Source organism: Ptychodera flava, chromosome 12 (assembly GCF_041260155.1).
Source record: "Ptychodera flava strain L36383 chromosome 12, AS_Pfla_20210202, whole genome shotgun sequence".
NCBI classification, from domain to species: Eukaryota; Metazoa; Hemichordata; class Enteropneusta; family Ptychoderidae; genus Ptychodera; species Ptychodera flava.
In genome coordinates this window covers 19,622,307-19,650,164 of record NC_091939.1, presented here as the reverse complement: position 1 = coordinate 19,650,164, position 27,858 = coordinate 19,622,307, and the positions used below count along the sequence as shown (strand labels likewise).

General features: G+C 37.4%; 2 protein-coding genes across 3 annotated transcripts; both read right to left on the bottom strand.

The window, feature by feature from the left end:
- Window positions 1-1,211: 1,211 nt before the first annotated feature.
- On the bottom strand, window positions 1,212-12,560 carry LOC139145320 (2'-5'-oligoadenylate synthase 1A-like). The gene is made up of 5 exons (XM_070716409.1): window positions 12,398-12,560; window positions 5,827-5,978; window positions 5,423-5,696; window positions 4,588-4,978; window positions 1,212-3,036 (listed from the first exon to the last, which is right to left on the bottom strand). Exons 1-5 carry the CDS (start codon window positions 12,399-12,401, stop codon window positions 2,886-2,888), a joined length of 972 nt encoding a protein of 323 aa, XP_070572510.1. The 5' UTR covers window positions 12,402-12,560; the 3' UTR covers window positions 1,212-2,885.
- A 1,822-nt stretch (window positions 12,561-14,382) lies between these two features.
- LOC139145316 (UPF0696 protein C11orf68 homolog) lies at window positions 14,383-27,068 on the bottom strand. Of its 2 annotated transcripts, none has more exons than XM_070716403.1 (4): window positions 26,848-27,068; window positions 25,468-25,548; window positions 18,336-18,519; window positions 14,383-15,920 (listed from the first exon to the last, which is right to left on the bottom strand). In XM_070716403.1, the coding sequence occupies exons 2-4, from the start codon at window positions 25,526-25,528 to the stop codon at window positions 15,386-15,388; spliced, it is 780 nt and encodes a 259-aa protein (XP_070572504.1). In that variant the 5' UTR covers window positions 25,529-25,548; window positions 26,848-27,068; the 3' UTR covers window positions 14,383-15,385. The 2 variants fall into 2 exon arrangements, with proteins under 2 accessions (XP_070572504.1, XP_070572506.1); XM_070716405.1 differs by having other exon boundaries at window positions 26,831-27,009.
- Window positions 27,069-27,858: the final 790 nt, after the last annotated feature.

Genomic DNA, 27,858 nt, shown 5'->3' with positions numbered 1-27,858 from the left:
TAGTATGTATATTTACATAATATTATGATAATTGTGGTCGCATTGTGTGAAAATCATTTTTCTGTTACAATTTCCTTTCTTTGAGAATTTCTCAAAAACTGTTACATTGCTATATTTTGTTCTGCATTCTGAAGTGCTTTTCAATGCAAGTCTTTTCACATTTAAAAAAATTTTCAATACTCACATACACCGTTCCCCACTTTTGTGCATAGTAGTGTGTGTAGAGATTCTATGCCTTAAGCGTCACAGTTCAGTAGATGTACTGAAAATGCCACCAAGCCTACTGTTTATTTAGAAAATCCTGATTATGATATAAACTGTTAGCGTTACTTGCTCTCAGTTGAACCTATCTGCATGCTGGCTGTAAATGCCATTTGAATTACATTCTTCAGCTCAAATCAACTAAGCTGTTATCAAAGTTATCAATTTTCATTGCCAGGAAAATCACATGCTTTCAAAGTGTAGATCAAATGTTTAAGTTAGAGGTGCTGTATGCAAAATTACTCATTACTGTGGTGCATCTTTTATTAAAAGTCAGAGTATGAACTTAGAATTCAGTATTCAGTGGAGTTCAAGGTTGGGAAAAAAACCAACATTCTTACTCAGCATGCCAAGTATTTACCAGGTGCTCTAACTATCAGGGTCTTCAACTTTACCAATGCAGACTTCGTAGCTTCTTTTAATATGTCATGCATGATTTATGAATTTGCTGAAAGAGTCGATGCATGTTTATTTCAATCGTCATATTTTGTTTGTAAAGTTTTTTTCGGAACATTTGTCATCAAGCTCAAGTTTGTCATCAGAGTCAAGGGTATTGGTCAAGTTTAAGTCACAAGGTTTTTTTTTTAAATTTGAATAACTATTTTTGTTGGTCTTGCCAGATTTGTATCCTTGGGCGACAGTGGTTGCCAGTAAATTGAATTGATGGCTTTGTTCACTCATTGATCAGTTATTCATGTTATTATCTTTAATCTGATAAGATAAAGGGATAAGATAGTATCACTTTATTTTGCTTGATGGTAGACAAAAAGTGGAAAAATTAGCGCTATCATCAAGTCAAGAGGCCACGTGGCTTATCCTATCCTGTCTGCGGTTAATTAACTGTTTACAAGTCCCAACTAATAGGACTCGTGGTTACATTTAATAAGGTTAATGGAAGTGTAATGAATTTTGACCTGTTCTCATTCGGATAGCAAAAAAAAACTTGGATGTCCCCTTGTAGTTCCTTTTAAACATCCAAGTGTGACTGTATGAACTTGACAAATAATAAAAGTTTACTGTAATAATATTTCCAGGGCCGATTGACAATCACATCATAGCTACATTAATGTACTCAACTAGTTTGAACACATCATTTTCTTAGCCACAAAATTAAAAGATGAACATAAATGTACAGTGCATTATACCGAAAGAATGATCAATGTTTTAGTGAAAGAAGACAACAATGAATGTTTGACTGTGTTTTATACTATGTACAGAGAGCTTGATAAATGGTTTTATAGATGATGTGGTACTTTTGAAGAGAGAGAGAGTGTACAGGAATCAAGTTTGAGTTGTATGTATAAAATATGCCTTTGTATACCACTTTAACATTAGTATGTAAATCTGTCATGGAATAAAAAGACATGCTTTCACTGTAGAAAATACCATCTGATTTGAGTTGTTCTGTGTTCATGTTAGAACTATCCACAACCATTATCTTTACTCTCTGATATTCAAAACAATATTTAAAAATGTATCATATCAGTATAGTGATGGCGCAAATACAGTGATCTGATTGGTCGAGACGTGAAAGAACCTTGGTATATTCGCAATATACCCTGAGCAAGCAGCTTGAACAAAAATCCTTTTTTCAATGTTCCATGTCTGAATTTCAATATACTGTTATGATATATTGCAATAAATCACACCCAGGGATGGTATACCACCCGGTTTTGACCAGTTCACTTCATATATGCACTCGCTATCACTCATGCATATGTCGTGAACAGGTCAAAATCTCGTGGTATACCTTCACTTTGTGTGGTTTATTGTTTAAATATTTCACTGGTTACAGATGGCAGGGGCAACACTGAATGCGCAATGCCATGTACAAGGTCATAAGGCATGAATGCGCAATACCGTTGAGATCATATACTACAACTGCACTAATATGACATAGATTCTGCACACCATTCAGAATTCCAGTACAGTTAGATATTTATGCTAATATGCAAGATGACAGAAATATTTAAAGGGGAAGTTCACCAAGGATGATTTTTACATATGTGCTAGCTTAGTGGTCACTTACCCCGGAAAAGCTATTTTCGCCATTTATAACTCGCAAGATTTTTTACAAAAACCGATAGAAATAGTACAGGAAGTTGCCCATGTAATTTGAATCATGGGAAAAAAGCACCAAGCTTGGAGCTTGCACAGGCGTGGAGCTTGCATAATGTGATATGGAAGGGACCATTTTCTCATGGGTATGGCATTGTCCACTCACCCATACTTAAACCAGGCTGTGTGTATTTACGTAACTTTTGTTTATACTGAGTATCCTTGCATAAACGATGATTCACTTATAATAAACTGTCCACTGTCAGATTTTGTGTTGCTGTTTACTACTGTATTACTGTGAGTGGACAATGTGGGGGCCATACCCGTCCAAAGATAGTAGAAAGTGAGGGCGCTGTCCATACTCATCAAGGTAATTATACTACGGTGGTTGAATCTTGGGTAATTTAAAGACAAGAAGTTGGGTAGAGTTTGAGGAAACCAGGAAAGGAGTAGAGCACGATCAGGGATACATTTGGGGTAATAGACTCTTCTTCGTTACAGAATCGTTCGTGACGTTCATGACGGTTTGTTGCAAACGCACCAAGACATTGATGCTCAGCCTGATCTTAGACATCCCACTGATATGGTAAGACAACACTCCGTAGAAGTTGTCTTCTCATGGACTGCCTTGCTATTTCAGCAACGTGATCCAACGCTTCTTGGGGAATCCATGCCAGTGCATTGTTCGTAGGATTAGCTGGGTCCAGCAATATAGGTCTGTAATATAGAATATCCAAAGTATTTTTCAATTTGAAAGAACAAATCTCGTCATCTATATAATAAACTGCAGATAATCCATCAAGCAGCATTTAAAGAATGTAGCTTATTGTTATAATCTTTCTTTCAAGGTGTCAACGTGAGGTAGATCAGTGATATGGTTGAAAAAATCACGATGGACAATTCAACCTTCAATGTAAGCTTATACTATATCCTCATCATTACGATTATACACTACCGGTAATACATGGTTATAATGCATTTTAACGAAAGTTATAACATCAAGAATAGCAAAATGAATGTATTGGCTGGAATTCTTGTGATACTGTGGGTACTTTAGGGACTGGTCAGTTTCTTTGGCCTGGGGGGGGGGGGCAGTGGATTATTTTTTGCCGACGTCAAATAGTGGCTGACCCCCCCCCCCTATTCCAACTTTCTAAAACAGGGTGACCACCCCCTCTTCCCCCCCCCCCCCCCGCGCACGCCGAAGTAAAACAATGATGGAATATAAATTGAATAATTCAGTGTGTGTGTGTGTGTGTGTGTGTGTGTGTGTGTGTGTGTATATATATATATATATATATATATATATATATAAGTTTTGGGATATATTTTGAACATTCAGTCATTCTGTGTTTTAATGAAATTGTTGTCATGTCAGTTGTAAGATAGAGTTTGAATACAGTATTTTGAATGAGCTGTGAATGTAGTCCACTCTTTTTATGCATAACCATAACCGGGATGTGCAGAACTGTTGTAAGAAAACTGTGATTGTGAAATATCAGTGCATGTTGCTTTCTAATACTGAATTCTCATAGAGGAAACAGAAAAGTATCAGGAACTTGTCATGCTTTTCATATGAACTGCAGATTTCATAATGATTAGTACACTTTGCAAAACAGACTTTCAATCTACAGACATCAATATATTTCTGACATATATCTCTGATATATTAATATACTGCGCCCGAAGGGTGCGCCGAAAAATATTAATCATCCAGATATCTCTGATATATATACATATCTGATATATGAAAGTTATGCAGCTGAAGGGCATATTGTTTGATATTTTAGAGAAATGCGCCCTAAGGGCGCGCTGAAAAATTTTGAGCATACTGATATCTCAGATATGTATATGTCTGATATGTTAAAGTTTTGCACTGGGACGGGGCTCTGCAAAATATGTCTTATTATTATTAAAGTTACCCGCCCGAAAAATGCAACTGAATGATGAAATTTGTGGCTAGCACTATGCAATTTACGCAAGTATGAGCCGTGTCAAAATTCAAAAACACACTGACCCACCTATTGGCATTTCAAAAACATGATGACCCCCCCTATCACCAAAGTCAAAAACAGGGTGACCCCCCCCCCCCCCATGAATCCACCCCCCCCCAGGCCGAAGAAACTGACCAGTTCCTTACGTAAGGGCAGTCATCCCATATTAAAAATGGTGTTCAACGACACAATTTAATAATCCCCAAAAGAGAACATCGCAGTGTCACTGTGTCATTGATCTCTCAATGAAGTCAACCCTGGGTTATCTACTCACTTAGTTATAGAATGCGCCCTCATCGCTTGCTCAGCGATATTTCTGCTATAGTGCTTTGTCCATACCACCTTCATACTTCTGTAGTTCTCAAGTTGTTTCAGCACAGCTTTGAAAGCAACGGCCATATCAAATCTCAGAGGGCTGCCAGCTTTCTCCCACACATGGATACATATTAATTCCATGGCAAATGACTTTGGATATCGCATCCCCGGCTTTTCTTGTCCGCCGACCTCAACTTTTAGCCAGTACTTGACCAGCCGAATCAAACTCTTGACTCGAGTTGGCTGAAGACGGACGAATTCAAGCTGTAGTTGACAAAGTGGAGCCGAGTAGAAGGAGACATCTCTACCTCCGAGCTGCAGCATTTTGCGATAGATTCCTTCTAAAGTGTCTGTAAAGGGCAATGTATATCGTTCATCAAATTATCTTCATAAAAGTCATACACACTTTGCATTGTCACGATATTTAACTATTACCTAATAATTTTCAAATTACATGTATATGTAAGCTATAAATATGCCTTTGTGAAATAATGCCGAAGTTGTTAACAGTGTTTGTTATGTAGTCTGTTGGTTTTGTCGCTGACTTTTAGGACTATTTTCTCAATAACATTGAGTGTGTTCATCAGATGTAAATGACTTAAATTATCACTGTAAATCTCGGTCTCTATTTCAATTTGCCTGTTTGTTGTTTCAATCTGATTCAGAATTCAATACTTTCCTGGATTGTAATAGTGTCAAACACATGATCAATTCAGGTATTTCGATTCATAGCTCTGGTGTTTCGATGTAATAGAAGCACAATGAAGTAAGAAGACAAAAGAGCGCGAGCTTACCCTTGCTTGGTGGATAATGACCAAGAACTTCAAAGGTGGGAAGTAGATCGACGTCAAGTTTTACGTCACCTTTTTGCATTGTGAACTTCACAACATAATAGTCTTTGTGCACGTTTATCGCCCACCGTGTGTTGTTTATCTGCCTTGCAATATCAGCAAGAACTTCTTCACCCCGGTCCCTTCTGTCTCCCAAACCAGTGAAGGCGTTAAGAACCATGACGCAATCCAAGTCAGCGTATCCTCTGACGTGGGTGCCTTTCCCGAAAGATCCCGACTGTCACGAATATAATGGAAAGACGATTGTAATTTAAGATGTTTGATCTCACGGAATCAAATGGATTTACACACAATATTTTCAATTTAAAAGTTCATCATGTTCAATCAATGCAACTGGGTCACATTACCTTCACAACACGATCAACTCTGTAGGACAGATGGCGCTGCAGCCATTCCACCAGCATCGACACCAATTCTCCCGTCGAGCGGTTGTATGAATCTGTCGGTTGAATGCTTTCTAGGAAAGTTTCCAAATAGCTTGTGTGTTTGTCTAGAATGTCTGGAATGAAATGGACATTGGAAAGAAATGGACTTATATAAATCTCTGCAGCTCATGTTAAAATATAAAATCCTGCGTACGTGATGGGCATTCTCCATTGATATTATATTGATTATAGAAAGAGCTATGGGTTATACGAATTGTGAATATTGCTCTCATTATGTATTATCCCCTTCTTTCAGATTGCCGAATTGAGAAATTACGGGCACAGGTTGGACGGGGTATTCGCGGAAAATTGTTTTTTTATGTGAATACAAACTGGCTTCTGGGAAAAAATTGTCTATGATAAGTAAAACGAAATCAGTGTGAATGATGCTTCTGGATTCCAAATTTAGCAATACATTATATAACGCTTTGGCATGGATATCAGTATGTTCAATCGTTTGTCGAGTAAAACTATTTAAATAACACTACTTTAGACCTTACACGATATTACTTTCGTTTTGTCGATGTACACGTGCATACAGACCAGAACCGTCCAGAGTTTAGAGTTCAAAATAGCCCACATCTGACACGTCAGCACGAACACCGGTAAACTCAACTGTACACCATAGACAGTTTATAGAGGCAAGTGTCTATGGGTACACATAGTGACAACTATATCAGTACATTTAAATTACACGAATATGTAATATGTTGGGCTATATCCTTTGTTTCTGGAGCTCCAGAATTCTACAAAAACAGTTGATGTTTGTCGTGCTTGTAAACACTGCCAGTCAGTGTTTAGACAGTTCATAGTGTCGACAGCGTTAGTAACTCGATATAGGCCCTAATACTGCGAAAATTGCACTCTACTTTAATTTCGATTTGCACCACCGAATATACTTGGTATAAGGTAACTTGATGGGTGTCTGAAATTATTTCCCTTATGCCATAATCAAAACTTTTTTTCTTACATGGCGTAGGCGACATGATAGCCGTGAACGAGACAAGTATGTGTGAAGCCCAGTATATATGGGCATTCTGACCTGTCGATTAACCAGAAGTCATGCTGTGTAGCACTTCGACGATCAACTACCATTTTCATGTATGTATGTATTATATGGTTTTAAAATATTATAAGGACACGAGGGCATATTTCACCTCCCTTAAAGGAAAAAAACAAACAAACATCAGAAGTAAAAGTGACTTAAAAGTACCATACTAAAAATAATAAACAATTAAACAAGAAGCATCATTCAAAATGGCGATTTAATTTCTTGACTATAAACCTTACCCATATTTCTCACACTTTATCCGGTAAAGGTTCAGAATTGAGTCAAGGAACGTTCAGGTCGGCCGTCAAGTTCGACAATCGATCCACATAGACGGATCAACTCAGAAAGCTTTGCTTTCCGGACCTCACGATCATTAGCAAATAGGCACTATACTATGAAGTGGACACTGAAACTGGGGGGATATGGGGGATGCTGGATCCAGGGCCTTGCAAAAACGGACCTCATAAAAAGGATGTCTGCTCCCCCACACAGCAGAGCGGTAACTAAAACTGACGTGTAAAATCAAGTTGCGTATTTTACTTTCCCAAAGTAAACAGTTTGCTAACCTTTCGATGAACCGTAAAATATCAACATGAACTGGTTGTGAAAACTAGGCTGTATGCACCACGGTCATTCGAGGTACGAATGAAAGGCAGCATCCGAATGCTTCAGTGTATCTTTCTATCTGAGTGTAAGAGTAAACATGCAAAATTCCAAGTTGGAAAAAGTCTCTCATTTGTCCGATTCCAAAAAATATGGCTGACGACCCTCGGGTTCAGATGAATTACAGAGGTATCAGTATTTTGTCAACCGTCTCTAAATTGTATAGTTCCGTTTTAAATACCAGGATTGTAAAGCATTTGGACATTAATGATATACTAGTTGATTAACAAAATGGATTTAGAAAGGGAAGAAGTTGTCAGGATCACATATATGTGTTATCATCCATAGCTCGAAATGGACAAGTACATGACCTCTCTACTTTTGCAACTTTTATTGATCTACGTAAAGCCTTTGACAAAGTCGATCGTAACGCATTATTATATAAAATTATCTGTAACTGTATTGATGGGAAAATGTACAAGTCTATTCGAGCCATGTATACAGATACGCTTGCTTCTGTTAAATTAAATTTATTTCATACAAACTGGTTTGTTACTGACCAAGGTGTTCGACAGGGTGATAACTTATCTCTAACCTTGTTTTCTCTGTTCATTAATGATTTAGCTTTAGAAATTAAAAATATGAACAGAGGTATTAATTCAGATAGTGATACTAGTATCTCCATTTTGTTGTACGCTAATGATATTGCTATTTTGTCAGATAACGAGAATGATATGCAAATGATGTTGAATGGCATTAATGACTGGTGTAACAAATGGAAACTAAGTATCAATGACACAAAGTCTAAGGTAATGCACTTTCGCAGAAAGAATAATTTAAGGAGTACTGTAAATTTTCATATAGGTGAGATTTTATTAGGTTATGCAGAAAAGTATAAATATTTAGGTATAGTCATTCATGAATTTCTTGATTATACCATTACTGCCAAGGTAATTGCGGACTCTGCGAATAGAGCACTTGGCGCGTTAATTGCAAGGTTCAAGAGGTTAAAGAACATAGGATTCAAAACCTACACAAAAATGTGTGAAGCCTGTGTACTCCCGATTCTTGATTATTGTTCAGATGTATGGGGTTTTCAAAAGTTTGATTCATGTGAGGCGGTTCAAAACAGAGCTCTGAGGTTCTTTCTCGGAACTCATAGGTTTTCACCCCATCTTGCTGTTACGGGTGATACAGGATGGCACTCGTGCATTACAAGGAGATGGATCAACATGTTAAAACTATGGAAACATTTATCCAGTCTTGACGGTAACAAAATCACAAAGAGAGTATTTTTGTGGGATCATTCCTTGAATTGTAATAATTGATCGTCAAGTATTTATCGAATCCTGCAAGAACAGATCCTTTTTGATCTGGATTTAGAAGCTTTTGTCACATAACCAAGCAGAGTGGTTAGAAAATATGCAACATAAACCTAAATTACGTACTTATATGAAAATTAAATCATTGTATAAAGTTGAAAAATATGTAAATTTTAACTTAAGTCGTAGTCAACGGTCTCTGTTAGCTCAACTTCGTATGGGTATTTTACCCCTTCGTATTGAGACAGGGAGGTTTAGAAATGAACCACTGCAAGATTGTATCTGTAAATTTTGTGATGAGAATGTTGTGGAGGATGAATGCCACTTTGTATTTGATTGTCATCAATATCATCAGTTAAGACATAAGTACATTGGAACAATTCTGGACACAATTAGGGATAAACCTATCATAGATAAACTTAAATACCTGTTTTCTGAGCCTGTTAGGCAGTTTGCAAAATTTATTGAAAAAGCATTTTATAGACGAAAATATTTTTTGTATATGTAGGCCTAATGCCCTTACGTTCATTTCGTGCTCACTCTCACTCATTTGTATATTTTTGTGCTTCTTTGACACCTTCAACTCTTTGTACTGTATGAAGTTAATTGAATGATGACTAATAAGCCCATCGGGCTCGGCAACTCATAGAGTTGCAAGTCACAATAATAAACAATTACTACTACATGCATAAATAGTTTTACGTCTTGATACTGTGAATTCAGTAATAAAATTATTATGTTCACAAATTGTCTCCAAATTTCACCCATACAAGGTGTCAGTGTGTGCTTGGTGGGGGTGGGGCAGGGGGGAGTGTTTTCATTTCTCAAAGCAATGGGCTTCTTTCTTCCAACTGTAAGTAACTCTGCCACAAAGCCACCCTTTTCATCTTAATAGAGCCTCGTTCCGAAATCGGAATGAATTTATGAGAATGATTACTTCAATACAAATTAAAATTTCACACTTCCATGGATTTTATATTCTGCCAATAACTATTTTGCAAAAATAGCATGCGTGTTGCTTGCAAACCTTTGGCTTTCTCTATTAGTCTGGCGGCATATGAAGATATCACTTTCGTTTTGTTACAGACATGCATTCATGCAGTTTTTTACTGTAAAGCTTCTCGTTATCTAAACCTTTAATGGCAGTAAAGTTTAAATCCCTTAAGTTTGACAAGGTATACAACCAAAACACAAAATTTGCTATGCCATGTTTCAGTCAAATAGAGCTAGAATGGTAAAAATAATCATGATTGACCAAGGAATTCTTAGAAACTTCTTACATGCATAAATTTATGCCGTAAAATTTATGTTCAAACATATTACTTTCACTTTTATTTTTACCCGCCCAAACTATCATCAACGCTATAGCCCCTTTCCACGGGAGAATGACCGAGTTATTATCGTCATTTTGAACCCTGAATAAACTGCAGGATTTAGATATATAACAGAATACTTAATTTTGTATAGTATACAGAACTCTGACGATACACCCGTGGCCACTTAAGTGTTGATTAAGCCTGTCTGGTGCAAGCAGAAATTCTGTTTGTATAAACGAAACAAAGTGGTGGTCGGTGTAATAAATGTAAGGTTCACTATCGGCACCCCACTGTTAGGATTGAGATAACGTTCTACTAAAATGTCTCGCCTGCCCAATTCAAATCGATCACAACACTGCACTGTAGACACGCTGTAAGTCTGCACTCCGACAATAAACATCAATAACAACGGTCGCGAATATCATACGGGAAAATCCTTCAGTAAGGACGTGGGCAGCTTGATTGTTCAAAATATAAGACATTGTGGTGGCAATTTGGCATCTAGCGAGGTACCACGAGCAGCTACAAAAAAACAAGCAAGCGACCGTTTTAAGATAAGCGTGGAGGGAGCCAGAAAAGTTTGGAAGAGATATACATGTATCAGGACGGGATGAGAAAAGTGTCGTTCATGGTTACACGTATGTGAATACATGTACATGTAAAACGCTACCCCGACTATACTTTATTCTTACCTTTCCGTACCAAGTGAAATTGGAGTAAGTTTATTCACGGTTTGTAGGAAAGAAACATGGCTTAGTGCAAGTGAATGTTTATTTCGAAAGTTTTGCAATCAAGACGGGCGATGTCTGTAATTTAATTGCTAACATTTACAAAGTGGCATTTTCTCAATTCCCGCGTCTGAACAAAGTCTGAACAAGACACTTACGATACACGCTATATAAATAGTATCGTTGGTATTCATTCACTGCAATATTGAAATCGGCACAAAATGTGTGATGTTCTGTAACACTGACTGCATTTGAAACACATGAGTTTTACCTGAAACTAAATACTGATAGGGCAAATGCTGTGGTCAACATCATTTGTATACAGTGTATTTTATAATCACTCCGTAATTTCAGGCTAATCGGCGTGTCCATGGGGTACCGATAGTAGGATCATTATCACCACTGATACAGGGTAAAGTAACCGTTTTATCACCCTTCTGCAGACAGAATTTCTGCTTGCACCAGACAGGCTTGATCAACACTAAAGTGGCCACGGGTGTAAATATTCAGAACGCATTCATAGATTTCTCAGAAACCACCCTGCTGTACAGAAAAACAGCACGATATTTCCTGGAAGCTCAGGGGCAACCGTTTCTGCGAAATGGAAGCGGTTGTCATCGTCTATGTGACATGTAAACAGTATATTGCTGTCACGGTAATGTACTTAGCTCGAGTGAATATACATATAGCCCTACACTTTCAAATCTCGTATTCTGAATCGGACTGACTCAAAATAAGAGGGAACAAACGTTTTACATATGAACTAAAAACAGGTGACTTTCATGGTGTCTCTGTTTAGCAGTCCATCCCATACCGTCACGAGACACACGTGACTAGTGATTAATGCGAAATAAAACGCTTTCTATGTTCATGTATCTTAACTCTTGGCCCTCAATCTTGTTTTAATTTCACTTCTTACAAAGAATTTTCTTCATCATTCAGGCCAAAGCTGTCGACGTGATTCTATAACACACCCAATATCTGAATGAACAAGCATAGAATGTTTGGTTCGAGTTTCTCGATCGATACCGTGCCTTTCGTAATACTTAAATTTGTGATCGATGACAACATATTTGGGCCTATCATCCATCTCTTCGAATCAAAAACACATCCATCATAGTTCCAGCAAAAGCGAGGAAGTTGGAATATAAAGATAAAGGGGTTTTCACATTGATTATTAAAGCTGACATTGTGTGGTTTTGCATCGGTATAAACGGTATGGCAAAATACATTGCTATATTTTTTTTCTCAAACAGACGTCGACGGCATACGTGACAACAATGAGAGACAAAAGCAAAGCAATGCCATGGTGACCCTGCCCTTGATCTTTCACAACATGAGACATTTATGTGTCTTTCACTATCATAAAACTGTCATATACTGTTGCTTTCAATGTAATATCACATTACTTTCATTTTATCAGTGGGAAATGATAAATAAAAAAAAATTAGCTGCACAAAAAGCACGGCTTACCCATAATAGTCCAGTTCAAAGTCTGGTCAGGCAACGGCAAATTTCGAGCGAAATTTGTCTTTTTTTGTGTTAGAAAAGATTGCAATTTGCTTTCTTGATGTTGCAGTGCCGAGGTGTCTGGCCGATGTGGCTGTCCCGGTGTATCTGCTTACCTGGAATGTGACAGGTGCAGCCAACGAACAATAAATTCTTAAAGGGGTCCTTACAATGATAAGATATATTGTGTATGACAAGCAATGTGAACTGACTAATTTTAAGTCAAGAGGGTAATTAATTAGCTGTTCATAATTTGCCCTCCCACTAAACATTTTTCGACCTACCCTCCCGCACTCAAACTTCATTTTACCCACTCCCCACTTAGTTTTGCCTGTTTTCCCTCCCCACTGTGAATTTTTGAAGCTCCCCTGCCCTGTGGCGAAAAACACTTACCGATTTCCCCTGCCCTGGAAAAAAATCCCCTCAGAATTTTGTCATACGATTTCCCCTGCAGACAAAGTTATAAGTACTTGCCCTGTGTCCCCATCCCCGGAAATACCATGGCTCAACTTCCCCTGCCCCTGTTTTAAAAGTAGCTTTCCCTCTCCTCGTTTTTCGCCAAGCCCTGTCCCCTGGACAATCAACCTATATATGCCCTGCCCTACAAAAAACACTAAAATTTGCTCCCTTGCCACTTAAAATATGTCCCCTGCCCGAGCGAAAATAAAAATTTCCCCTGCCCTCAAAAATTGCTCTTGGAACAGCTTTTTCGATGAATAGCTCCGTTAGCTGCACCTGATGTGATACAAAAATAGAACGGGACTTTCCACTACCCACAAATCCCTGTTTTGTAATGTTGTCATCGAGCTTGAATTATGATGACCTGATTGCCTCAGTTGATATGCTGAAATTCACGTCAGTGGAACACTTATTTTAATCGGCGGAGAGGGCATCTAAAGAAGTAGCTACTAGCTGTGGAAACGCAGCTATCTGTTGGCGGGGTAGCTGTGGGTCCATAGCTATGGTGTTTTCAGACGGGATTCTTGCCACACGGGCTGGTTAAGACTTTTACAATTTTAACCCCGGTGGTGGCGGGGTTAAAATCATAAAAGTCAAAACCAGCCCGTAAAAGGCAGGAATCCCGTCTGAAAACACCACAGCTATGGACCCACAGCTATTGGCGGGGTAGCATGCATCGCTATGCGGGTCATCGAAAGTCAACCCCGCCGCGGGGTTGACCTTTTGATGATCCGCATAACGACGCACACCGCCAACCCGATATCATAAAGTATAATTTTTTTAATAATTTTGAGAAAACAGAGGTTATATCACTTGAGACTAAGTGGTTCCAATGTAGGGAAGCTATATAGAGGCTATTACGCAAAAAAGTTTTTTTTTCTATTTATTTTAACATGATCTTCTGTGCAAGATATGTATCCTTAGGAGAACCAATCGTCATATTGTGGCAAGACCAGAGGCAATTTTTCAGTTAAAAAAGCGTTGAAATGCTGCACTTTCTTTATTGTCCTGGTTTTTTTTTCTGGGCATGGTTACGTTGGTATTATTGGGCGCTGACAATCCATTGTGAGAACCTACGCTAACCTCCAAAGACCGACGAATGAGGATGCGCCCTCACAAACTGGCATTGACAAAAGTAATGTGCTGAGGAGAGTGAGTGTACGAGAGCCTAGAAAATGTATGCTACAACCTTGCCTAAACGTAGCTCAAAGTTCAATCAGCCAGAGTTTTCAACCAGACAATCACAATATAGTGGGTTCACGCCATCACAGGCTCTCACTGTCGGGATCTTTGCTATAAAGGACCTTTGTTTTGTGAAGTCCTATAAGGTTGGGTAATATTCTAAAAACTAAGAAGTGTATTTTGAAGAGGAAGAAATTAATGACCTACTCTGAACTGGTAAAGAAAGAAAAGGCAATATGCGACAGAGAAGAAAAGACAATGGGAATAATAAATAAATAAATAAATAAATAAACAATATTCTAACCATCTCATTGAGAAACCTCTTTTATTACTTTGTCAATATTCCTTAACTCTGGTTGACGGTAAAAGTGAATGCCTCATTTACCTGTGTGTAACAAAGAGGAGGATAGAAAATCAACATCTTTGGATGAAAGAACTTGAGTGGAAATGTTCTTACAGGAAAAACCTTTATACATTTTATTCACAGAAGATCAGTCACACTATTCAGTTTGTAAATGTGATCAAACCATTGAAAGACTACTGCTGGTTGTTGATATATATAATCATGAAGCCTACAAAAGTCATAAAACTTATAAAAGAAATGACATTATTCATAATTAACTCGAGGCCTATCACTAACCCATGATAACTTCAGCTCGTTTATCTATTTTGAAACCAATGTCAGCCATATTGGATTGGACAAGATGTCATAATCTTCAGAATGTCTTTCACAAGTTTTCTCTGAAAATATCAATCATACAGACCCTATGAAAAATAAATTGTAAAAACAAGTGGCCACATTGAGTTTGATTGTTGTATATGTATGAATATTTGACTAACATGGAAGTGGTCATCTTAAAATTAGACTTGGTGGTAAATCAGAAACACAGAGCCAGCGTTAGAGTTGTAGCTCACAATACAAATCCATTCATGTATTACATATGCAAATATAAAAGAAAGAGCCCAGCTAGCAAACTACTTTGCAATCTTCAGATATTGAAGCTTTACACTCTGAATAAAGCATCATTTGACCAAAGCAAAGAGATACATATATATCTCATCCTTTGAAATGAAATTGATCCAGTTTCACTGAAATACAAAAATAATTTGACAAGCAAACTTTCTTGGCATTTGGTTTTTGATAAAACATATGGGATTGTCCCTCACTTTATCTTAAAAATATACACAATGGGAGGATACAAACTTCACACAAATATCCTCTTCCACTTTGCTTGCTCTGACAATCTTGAAGGTTCCTATTGCACTAAAGTATCTCAAAGGTTTTATTTGTACTCTACTGTAGGATAGCAGTTAGTCATACAATACTTTTACTTCAGATCCTTTGTGAAGAGTGTACACACTCTCATAAATTGTTGGTCTCAAGTTCCATTCATTTCGTCTGTAAACACCGATGTAGGTATACACTTCTGGTTTGTAGTTTAGGTGACATTTAATGCCCGCATTTTTACGGATTTTGTCTTCCAAATCCTTGATTTGCTCTTCATTGGTGCAGTCCTCATTATAAACACAGATGACATGCTGGTAATTGGTTTGAGACGAATCATATGGACTGACTTTTGCCGCACATCCGAGATCGCCTCTCGCTGTCGCCTTGGCAATCTTTTCCCACGCGTAATCCGCCTGAAAGCCCGTTGGAATATGCATCAGCCATTTGCCGAGGGTCATTTGATGTGATTTTGAGAGTTGCATTATTGTATAGAAGTTTATCGACCGACCCGATGATTTTAATCTCTCCCAGTCTTCCTCCAGACCATCAATATCAGGTTCATGACCACTTCGCCAATCTTTTGGTGATTCAACATAGATCCAGCCGATCTTATTTGACCTGTAAATGGACAGCAGAAAATGATGGTTGATGGGCGGTGATATCACTTCAAGTTCCAATATGTTATGTCTGTTTGGTCTCCTAACTAAATTTCTTTGTGAACCCTCATCATCATCCAGTGCATACTTTTTCCAATTCTGAGTACACTATATTACTATACCATCCCTACACTTGAATGCACATACAACACTCCCTACCCCAAAGGTAGAACACACCTCGGGAACAGATATTCGGATTCTCAAACTTTTACAATTCTTTTCTGATATACCACTTGTAGGGGTTCATTTTAAAGCTCTTGGTGTAAGGAAACTTTTTACTAATTTAGTTTTTCGAAATTCGAAAGTTTTATTTTTCTCCATAGAGTCAACACAGGGATCGCAGCCATTTTGAATTTCAAATATCAGTAAATCTTGGGTTATTTGATTCTCTAGTACCAAAATTTGCATAGTGACCCAAAATTTTTATTCTTGATTTTGAAAGAGAATGGTGAAAGATTCCTTTAAAAAAGTTTGACCAAGGTTTAAGTCTTCACTTTTGAGGTGCATACTACCTTAATTGCTTTCGTCCTATGTTAAGGGGTAACACTACGTGATATAAACTGCATGATGTTGAAATGTATTAATGGTAAAAAGTCGACTTCTCACAACAGCAAGAGTTTGAAATAGTGATCTCATAAATACTTTTAATGCAAATGCAATTGTTTTTACAGCAAAAAGTTCTGTTAGTTTTTGAAACTGGTTTAACTCATGCATCTTTTCAATAGTTGTTGCTTTGGATTAATCATGATTGAAATCTGATTTCATTTTAGATGCCCCCTCAAAAACATTTTAAATCCCACCAAACTATCACTTGGCCAAATATTAATTAAACCAACAATATTAAACTGCAGTTTTGATATCTTCTTTTTTCAGTATTTTTGCTCTTTGTATAAACTCCAATCTTGTGTTTTACACCTTATCACAGGACTTTCATAAATTCTTTTATCAACAGGGTAAAAAGAAATGAAATCCAGGGCTGGTCTTGCAATGACTAAAGGTTACTGCTGCAGATGACGGAATATCATTGGCAGGGGAGAGCCTGAAAGGAGAATGTGTCCCCCTCTTGATTGGTGTGTCCCCCAACTGCTCTTGAGCTTCTATCAGTTTGTTGTGGCTATTTTGAGCCTTTCTGTTCACTTTCTGAAACAATTGTATGGATTTTCGTATCATATCATATCATATCATATCATATCATATCATATCATATCATATCACATCATATCATATCATATACCCAGTGTGTATATCTATAAGCCCATATGATAAGCCACGTTGCCAAACAAATTACCTGTCATGCAAGCAATTCTTTCATTCACATGTTAAAGAGGGCCGACTCAAAGAGATTTTCCCAATTCCTTGAACTGAATCCAAGTTTCAAGAAATCATGTTTGTTAGCAGAGGACACGCTGATCATACTCATATATGCCAAAAATGAAACCCATGCCACACTATAGTACCAGAGGCAGTGTGCATTTGCATACATAAGTTATGCTGACATATTGACAGAGCTGCTAATGAACAAGTGAGGCAAATTTGAGTATTTGATATGCAAATTTGATGTTTTACCAGCAATTCCAAGCAAGTCTGAAATGACCTGATTTCTGATCCATTTCACTATGGCCCAAGCTCAACATGTCAAGTGGCCATGGGCATGAAACAAGGTTGACTGGATGGCCATGTTTTCTATCAGCAGCCTTGCAGAGGAGATACAGTGAATTGTATCATACCTGTATATTGATGGTGCAAATACTGCAATCTGATTGGCTGAGATGAGAAAATAACTGTGCTATATTTGCAATATAGCATGGTAGGAACAGGCATGAGCTCTCAGCTAGAAAAATTCTCTTTTCCATGTTTCATGCCAGAATTTCAATTTACTATTATGATGTAATAGCAATAAACTACCTCAGCAACAATTATACCACTCGATGTTGGCCAGTTCACTCCTTTACAATCGCTATGCTTGTGCATATATGTTGTGAACTGGTCAAAATCTTGACGTATATCAATCACTTGGCATGGTTTATTGCTTATTACATCCTGAGAGTGAGTAAAACAGGTTTTTACAGACATATAGTGAGGAATGATGGAGGCAGTCGGCCACCTTTCCTTTACAAACACATTTACTATATTGGACGTATAAATGGCTGTGTCAAGTGTGATCTATACATGCCTTCAGTGACTTTTCCATGTACTGCCCCGAGGAAAGGAAAGGTAACTCTGTTGAACACGTTCAGTGATTTTTCAAGTATTGCAGGAAGCTAAACTCTGACCAAATCAATAATATTTATATTTCATTGCAATTTATATATTTTGCATAGACAGATAAGTTTTCCACCTGTGGGATCAAGTGACTGTACAGCATAATGCCACTCACCTACATAAAGCTGACGGTCTATTATTTGCAAGAAAATCATTAATGTCATTTCCAGGTTCCTTGGGATCAAAACTTATCCAGTCGTCCTCATCGGCAGCCTTGGATTCCAGTGCATAATCTGCAGCTGTCCAGTGTTGTCTGCTGCCATGGCAACTGGCATCCATAGAAGCAGCACCATCCATGGCTGTGTATGCAAGGTCATAGCATTCCATAAATGTCATTTTATGACCATCCAAACATGTCAGAAATGTGTGCAGTATTTGCTGAATTATTCAACAGTAACATCTTCAAGAAAGGAGTTTCAATGAGCAAGCTTTCATACATGTTTATGCATATATGAATATATATATATATATATATATATATATATATATATATATATATATATTATATATATATATATATATATATATATATATATATATATATATATATATATATATATATATATATATATATATATATATATATATATATATAAACCGTACTCTTTGTGCCCAAGTTCAGAGGTTGCCATAAAGCCATTATGGTGATAACCGGGAGGGCACATTGTATACATTTTGTGTATATATATATATATATATATATATATATATATATATATATATATATATATATATATATATATATATATATATATATATATATATATATATATATATATATATATATATATTATACACACACACATTTGTGTGTGTATTCACTCTTTACGTTTATATACATACATATCTTCACTCTTCAACCTACAGTATGTATATATATATATATATATATATATATATATATATATATATATATATATATATATATATATATATATATTGTTATGTAGGTCATTTCCCCCCCACTCATCATGACCTGAGTTCAATTAGTCTAGAACATTCTCAAGGTCACTGCCCTTGATGACCTCACAACCTTGAATTCAATTAGTCATGTTTGGAATGTTCTGGAAAGTTGATTAGTTGTGTAAGGGAGATAATTTTAGAACAGTAATTAGCATGTCAATAAAAGTTCTAGATTGTTCTTATATGCCTTTATAAAAGGGACGTGCACAGCTTCCAGTCAGACTTTTGGGATCGTGTCTCTTGTGTGTTACTAAACTCCAGCAGTAGTCATTCTCAAGACTTTTCAAGACCTTCACTGCCAACGCTGGATTTATACTGTGGACTTTATGCATCTTCAAGCCTGCAAGGACTGTTCATTCATCCAACTGACTGTTACAACTCTGAGACTGGAGCTTTGCCGTCCCAGCTGAGATAAGTAGTCTGTACACTTTTAAAGCTTGTACTCTGTCCCTAACTTAGCAATTAGTTTTGTTTTCGTAATAAATTTTGTTTAAACGTTAACTGCTGAGTTCACCCTTTTGTTCGTTTTCTCTGCACGTAACAAATTGGGGGCTCGTCCGGGAGACGAATATTTTGAGCCGTTTGACAACATTTTGACAGCCTTTTCAAAACTACTGTATACTGTGAACTCAGCGAAATTCAATCATGGCGGAATTCAAGCCAGACGAATTTATGGATGACCTTGATCAGGACACATTTAATTCCCTCAGAAAAGACAACCTCATAGCACTGGCAAATTTCCTTAAAGTAGATGTCAAAAGATCTATGCGCAAGCGAGAAATTCAGTTCAAGATTGCAAAACATTTAGTTAATTCTGGCCATTTTGAGGAGTCTGCCTTAAAAGATTATGAGCCTGAGTCTTCCTTCGAACTCAAAAAATTAGAATTAGAAATACAGGCAGATTTGGAGCTTAAGAAATTGGAATTAGAAAAGGAAAAATTGCAAATGGAAGAAAGGGAAAGGCAGGAAAAATTACAAATGAAAGACAAAGAATTACAAATGAAAGACAAAGAATTACAAATGGAGAAAGACAGAGAGAAAAGGAGAGAGAATTGGAAGAACATCGACTACAGTTAGAAATGAGACGTTTAGAGCTTGGACAATCAGGAAAATTCTTCCCTTCAGACAAGTTTGACATCACTAAGCATTTCAGGTTAGTTCCCCCTTTCCAAGAAAAGGATGTTGATAAATATTTCCTTCATTTTGAGAAAATTGCTCAGAGTCTGAATTGGCCTAAGGAGTCCTGGTCTATGCTTTTGCAGAGTGCTTTGGTGGGTAAAGCCAGAGAAATTTACATTCAGTTGTCAGTAGAGCAGGCTTCAAATTATGATTCTGTGAAGGAATTAATTCTCAAGGGCTATGAGTTGGTGCCTGAAGCTTACCGTCAGAAATTTAGGGATTGTGAGAAGGTGAAGGATCAAACTTATGTTGAATTTGCTCGAACAAAAGAACAACTGTTTGATCGTTGGTGTTCTTCTGAAAAGGTCAGTCAGAATTATGACAAATTACGACAGCTTGTTTTGATTGAAGAATTTAAGAGGTGCATTCGGAGTGACATCAAGACGTTTATCAATGAACAAAAGGCAGATACATTGGAGGTTGCTGCACGTTTGGCCGATGATTATTCATTGACCCACAAATCTTCATTTCTCAGCAAACCATCCCAGTCCTTTTCATACAGAAACAATGCAGGTAAATTTAACTCCTCCTTTTCATCCAAGAATTTTTCAAAGGAGAGTAGGAAATCAAATGACAACAGTTCACAAAATTTAAGTAACACTCACACATCATCAGATCCCAAGTCTCAATCTCCTTCTGACAAACAGTTCGGTACACTTTCTTGTAATTATTGTAAGAAAGACGGCCATTTAATGTCAGATTGTTTCAAATTGAAAAGAAAACGTGAAGGTCAAAGTGGTCAAAGTGGATCTAAGCCCACCGGCTTTATTTCTTCATCAACTCAATTAGAGTCTAATAATGTGTGTAACACATTGTCTGAGGTTAAACCCCTCTTATCCCCAATTAATGAGGTCAAGGTCAATTCTTCTCAGGATAGCATTATGGGTATTTTCGAGCCATTTATTCATAATGGTTTATATCACTTTCTAGTGATTTCTCTTCCGCTACCCCTGTCAAAATTTTAAGAGATACCGGGGCTTCCCAGTCTCTTTTGTTGGCAGATACCCTGCCGTTTTCTGAAAAGTCATTTTCAGGTTCTAAAGTTCTTATTAAGGGGTAGATTGTAATGACTACATTCCTGTTCCTCTCCATAATGTCTATTTGTCTTCGGACTTTGTTTCTGGACCTGTGGCTTTAGGTATTAGGCCTTTTTTGCCTTTCGAAGGGATTCACCTTCTTCTTGGAAACGACCTTGCTGGGGACAAGGTCATTACTAATCCACTTGTGACTGATAATCCTAGTTTAGATCAGGATCCAGAGCCAATTGAACAAGAGATACCCGATTTATTTCCTTCATGTGCCATTACTCGAGCCATGTCAAAGAAAACTTCCGAGAATCAAAATACTCTCAAAAATAATGTCACAGATGTTGACTTAAATGACACCTTCTCAGTCAGGTGTTTGACACGGATCATTCCGTTATCCCTCGTGGATTTGAAACTTCCAGTAAAACTTCTGCTGACCAAAGTCAGACATTTTCTAGATCAAATCTCATTGCAGAACAACACAAAGACCCAGATATTTTGTCTTTGTTTGACAGGGTAGATGATGAAGGTAAAACTTCAGATAGCTCTGTTTCCTATTATACAAAATCTGGTATTCTCATGCGTAAATGGAGACCTCCAGATGTTTTGGTTGATGATGATTGGGCTATAAAACATCAAATTGTGGTTCCAAAGCCCTATCGTGCTGAAATATTGCGCCTGGCCCATGAAACGCCCTGGGCTGGTCATTTGGGAGTCAGGAAAACTTATCATAAAATTCTCAGTCACTTTTATTGGCCTAATCTCAGGCAGGATGTAGCACATTTCTGTAAAACTTGTCACACATGTCAAATGGTAGGAAAGCCAAATCAGACCATTCCAAAGGCCCCTTTACAGCCAATTCCTGCATTTCAAGAACCATTTAGTAGGATTCTAATAGACTGTGTTGGGCCCCTACCAAAAACAAGATCAGGAAATGAGTACATGTTGACAATTATGTGTACATCAACTCGGTTCCCAGAAGCCATACCACTGAGAAACATAAAGACAAAGACTATAGTGAGAGCTTTAGTCAAATTTTTCACTTTATTTGGCCTCCCTAAATGTGTCCAGTCCGATCAAGGCTCCAACTTTATGTCTGGAATTTTTCAACAAGTAATGGATCAGCTAGGCATTAAACAGTATAGGTCATCCGCCTATCATCCAGAAAGTCAGGGTGCTCTTGAGCGATTTCATCAAACTTTGAAAAACATGATTAGGACCTACTGTTTTGACACAGAGAAGCAGTGGGATGAAGGAATTCATTTTTGCTCTTTGCTGTTAGAGAGTCAATTCAAGAGTCTCTTGGTTTTAGCCCATTTGAGCTTGTATTTGGACATACAGTCCGTGGCCCACTTAAGCTCGTTAAAGAGAAATTCCTATCAGACGACGATGATTGTCTGAATATTTTACAATATGTGTCAGATTTTCGTACAAAACTCTCTAAAGCATGTGAATTAGCCAGAGAAAATCTTGAGTCATCTCAGCAGTCAATGAAAACCAAATACGATAAAAACACCTCAAAACGGAAGTTTGAACCAGGTCAAAAAGTTCTTGTTCTACTTCCAATTCCTGGCAAACCACTCCATGCTCGTTACTTTGGGCCATACCTAATTGATAAGAAATTGAGTGATTTAAATTACATCATAATAACACCTGACAGGCGAAAACAAAACAGCTATGTCACATAAATATGCTTAAGCCATATTTGGATAGGGATAATCCTACTATAACTCAGCCTGTCAGTGCAGTCAGTTCAAGCCATTATGAAGATAGTGATACTGAAACTGACTTGAGTGAAAATACTCTAAACTCAAAGCTGGGCTCGGTCAAGCTTCAGAACTCAGAAATCCTGGAGAAGCTGGAGTCTACAAAGTTGGCACACCTCCAGCCAGAACACCAACAACAGGTGAAAGAACTGCTCCACGAATATAAACACCTGTTTCAAGATGTTCCAACGAGGACAAACATCATCCACCACAACGAAGATGTCTGCGACAGTAATCCAGTGGAACAACATCCAGACGGACTGAATCCTGCGAAAGCGGAATATCTCCAGGAGGAAGCCAAGTATTTGCCGAACAATGACTTTATTGAACTCGGTAAAAATAACCGGACTTTGCCGTGCATACTTTATGCCAAATTCAGTGCCATTTCAAGTTTTCCAACAACAAATTGCAAGAAGATAGTCATGGGACATCCTGTTTGCTACTTTCACGCAAATTTAACAAATCCCAGAGAAACTACTCTACAATTGAAAAAGAGTGTTTATCTTTGATATTAGCTTTACAGCATTTTGAAGTTTATGTTACTTCTTCAAATCAGCCAATAGTGTTTATATTGATCACAACCCTCTTGTTTTTCTGCAGAAATTTAAAGCAAAATCAGAGATTGCTAAGATGGAGTTTAATGTTACAGGAGTTAATCTTGATATTAGACATATCAAAGGCAGAGACAATTTAATTGCAGACTGTCTCTCTCGTATTTAGAACTTATTGTTGTTCACACTTTTAAGATTACATTTGTAAAAGAAAGATTTTTCATTGAAAAATTTTCTTTTTTGAAGAGGGGGTGTGTTATGTAGGTCATTTCCCCACACTCATCATGACCTGAGTTCAATTAGTCTAGAACATTCTCAAGGTCACTGCCCTTGATGACCTCACAACCTTGAATTCAATTAGTCATGTTTGGAATGTTCTGGAAAGTTGATTAGTTGTGTAAGGGAGATAATTTTAGAACAGTAATTAGCATGTCAATAAAAGTTCTAGATTGTTCTTATATGCCTTTATAAAGGGACGTGCACAGCTTCCAGTCAGACTTTTGGGATCGTGTCTCTTGTGTGTTACTAAACTCCAGCAGTAGTCATTCTCAAGACTTTTCAAGACCTTCACTGCCAACGCTGGATTTATACTGTGGACTTTGTGCAGCTTCAAGCCTGCAAGGACTGTTCATTCATCCAACTGACTGTTACAACTCTGAGACTGGAGCTTTGCCGTCCCAGCTGAGATAAGTAGTCTGTACACTTTTAAAGCTTGTACTCTGTCCCTAACTTAGCAATTAGTTTTTTTTCGTAATAAATTTTGTTTAAACGTTAACTGCTGAGTTCACCCTTTTGTTCGTTTTCTCTGCACGTAACAATATATATATATATATATATATATATATATATATATATATAATACAAAGTAGTAATATATGTTACTTAAGTTTCATGCATCCTGCAATCTTCAGACAATTGTCTGTCTGTCTGTCTGAAGGTTGCATGATGCATGAAACTTAACTAACAGATATTATTATTTTGTACTTGACTATATATATATACATATATTTAAAAACTATCTACTGTTGATTGACCAATCAGAGTGCTCAATTCAGGGTGTTTTATCTACTCATAAAGCCCTGGTCACCAAATTCCAGAAACAAATGACAGCGCCGTAGTAAAGTACTGTCCAATCAAAAGTGAACATGTCATATTCTGTAGACATCTGGTACGTTTTAATATTCAAATTTGGCAACACAGTGGAAACCAGCTGCAACACAAAATCTGCTGTGCCCTAGGGCATTTATATAATGTGCCCTAGGGCATTTATAGGATGTTCCATTACATTAGAAGGCTATTTCACAAATAAAGTTTTAATTCATATCCTAAACATGTTACATTGACAAAGGGGACGGTTGACGTAAAACACATTGAAAACGAAAATATATCAGTTAGGGGCGATAGTTTTTAAGTCGGATAAAACCCTCGTCCTCGGGCTCTTCTGGTATATAAAGTCCAACCCTACGATAAAATGTCTCGGCCTGCGGCCTCGACATTTTATCGTTGGGTTGGACTTTATATACCAGAAGAGCCCTCGTACTCGGGCTTTATCCTATACATATATACACATATACACACAGACTATATATATATATATATATATATATATATATATATATATATATATATATATATATATATATATATATATATGATATACTTCCCCACTTTCAATATACAATGTGAATAGAACTTTAAATCTGCATATGGGTTGTAGCTTGGCAATATCATCACTTAATGTGTTAAATAAACTTGAAATTTACCATCCTCTGATCTCTCATCATTCTGTAGTCTGTACGCCTTTAGAGAATGTGGCTCCTCCATTTTCAATTGTAGTATCTAGACTGGGAGAAAATTACAGAAACATGGAAGGCATGTTTAATTCAAGTACAGTTTGCTCTCATTTGTAGGAAATAGGTGAATGTATTTGTTGATTTATAGGGACTGTTGATTATAAAGAAATGTGATTTATTTGTTTAGGGCCAACCCCACCCCTTCCCCCCACCTGTCCCCCTTAACTGTGGAAGTTGTTTGGGAATGTCTACAAAAAATTCTCTATTGCAATTTTGGCACACACAAAACAAACTGAGGTCTGACCCCCTCCCCCATAAATGAAAATAATCATGTTTTTTTATTTGTCAGCTTTTATGACAACAGTCCAGGTGTATGTATTTTAAACCTGGGTCCATGTGTTGGGAACAAAACCAGGGAGGCTACCATTGGATATTAAGCAATACAATGAAGAACTTATCAAACTATTGGCACACATTGTTTTGTCTTAGCTTGAACACTGCTGAATCATAACATCTTTAGATACTTATAGACCAAATTCTAAGGTAATCAGACAGGTACTTATTGAAGATTTTTACTACACAAAAGTGAGTAGTAATACTTGCTATTCTCAAAAACGGCAATATTGTAATTTCATGATTAGATTTTGGATAAATCTGAAGGAAAAATATCCTTAAGAACGATTGCAAATCATATGTCTAAGGATATGGAGAGATTTGTGAGGGGGAAAGTTATCACCGACAGTAGCAAAATTATTTTGAAATATTTGAAATCTATGGGTAATTTCATAGGAACCGGCAGTCCTGATTTCAAAGCAATCAGCCTAGGTAAACATGGTTCTATGATTGTTTTACAGGACTTTTCAACCAAAAATGAATAAACATGAAAACTTATTTCAAACAACAAGAAATTGCAGGGTCGCTATAAATCATGTATAAAAGCATCTTCCCGCTAGTCAAGGAGCGGATCTCCCCGGCCTGTTTATTCTCTCACCAAAAATAACTATGGTCGAAATGTTAATATACATACGACATTTCCTCTACGGTATACAAGTATATAAACGTATGGGTAAAGGCACTGAACTGAGGACGCAGCTATAATTTCTCAGTGCGTCAATATGCACGGCCACGGGTCAATGATGATTGAAAGCATTAAGACGGCGGTCTAGCCGGATCCCTGAAAACCGGAGTGCTTCAAAATCATAGTTTGAACAGAGAGACGGATGAGCGAAGCGAAAATGAAAACAAAAAATCCCGGAAATACGGACAGAGCACATGCAACGTTGGGTGGAAAATTTCTGCGGGCCGACAGATTTTGCCAGTTTTGAATGCTTACATTGGTTGCATGGTTACCTTCGTCTGTGCCGTATTCCTGCGATATAGGAGAAGTGTTTCCGTCGCTACAAAGATGATGTGTCACCGTACGTACATCGCATCAGCAACAACTAGTGTGGGTGACTGACTACAACAAGCGACTAAGGTCAGGAACGCTTTATTTACTGGCAATGACGACACGGGGAAAACCCTTTCCCATAATGCAAGACCGACCCAGACTGATGAACACGCTGAAAGATGCAGTCGTGTGTATGGGATGGGCCGCCTGTCCGTAAACTGTCAATAAACTCAACCGTACATTGTGATTGGTTCCAACGAGATTTTGTTGGAGAACAGCTACTCAGCACCGCGCCTTCAGTTGTTGTTTGGGTTGGAGTTGACAGAGACCACTCCACAAATAAATCCTTCAGTCTACACATATACTCATCAATATCTACAAGTATAACGGAAGACGTTGTAATATAAGTTGGATATCGGTTAAAAAGTTTAAATCCGTGATTAAGCTTACTTTCCATTAAACCCTAACCCCTAGAAAGTTAAAAAGTATTTAATGATTGAACCTTTTCCAAGACTCTTTCTCTTTCAAGTGAAGCGAATGATGCCCTGCGATGGTGTTGTATTGAATATGAAGACGGGTGAAGACAATATTTTGACAAATATTTCTACAACAACAATAACCTTAAACAAAGTTAAAGCTTCTCCTTAGGCCTAAAGATACAGCGCCTCGAGGACAGATTAGTTCGAACTCTCAAATTTCTACAATTCTTTTCTAATCTACCACATGTGGGGGCTCATTTTAAAGCTCTTGGAGAAAGAAAAACTTTCACCGTCTTACTTTTTTTGAAAATCCAAAATTTTATCCCGCCTAATAGAGTTAACACAGGATGGCGCTATTTTGATTTTCGAATTAAATATCGCAAAATGTTGGGTAATTCGTTTCGCAAATTCCAAACTTTGAACGGTGACCCCCGATTTTTATTAATTTGGTCAAAGCAAATCACTCTGCACGCAGTTTGTGCGCTGCTCAGA

Coding starts and splice junctions, on each gene's coding strand:
- LOC139145320 (XM_070716409.1), bottom strand. Junction 5,697..5,826: donor GAGTTGATCGTGTTGTGAAG/GTAATGTGACCC, acceptor TATTCGTGACAG/TCGGGATCTTTCGGGAAAGG. Junction 3,037..4,587: donor AGGGCGCATTCTATAACTAA/GTGAGTAGATAA, acceptor TCTATATTACAG/ACCTATATTGCTGGACCCAG.
- LOC139145316 (XM_070716403.1), bottom strand. CDS start 25,528: ATGGAGGAGCCACATTCTCTAAAGGCGTACAGACTACAGAATGATGAG. Junction 18,520..25,467: donor TGATGAGAGATCAGAGGATG/GTAAATTTCAAG, acceptor TTGCATACACAG/CCATGGATGGTGCTGCTTCT. Junction 15,921..18,335: donor AGACCGTCAGCTTTATGTAG/GTGAGTGGCATT, acceptor GTCCATTTACAG/GTCAAATAAGATCGGCTGGA.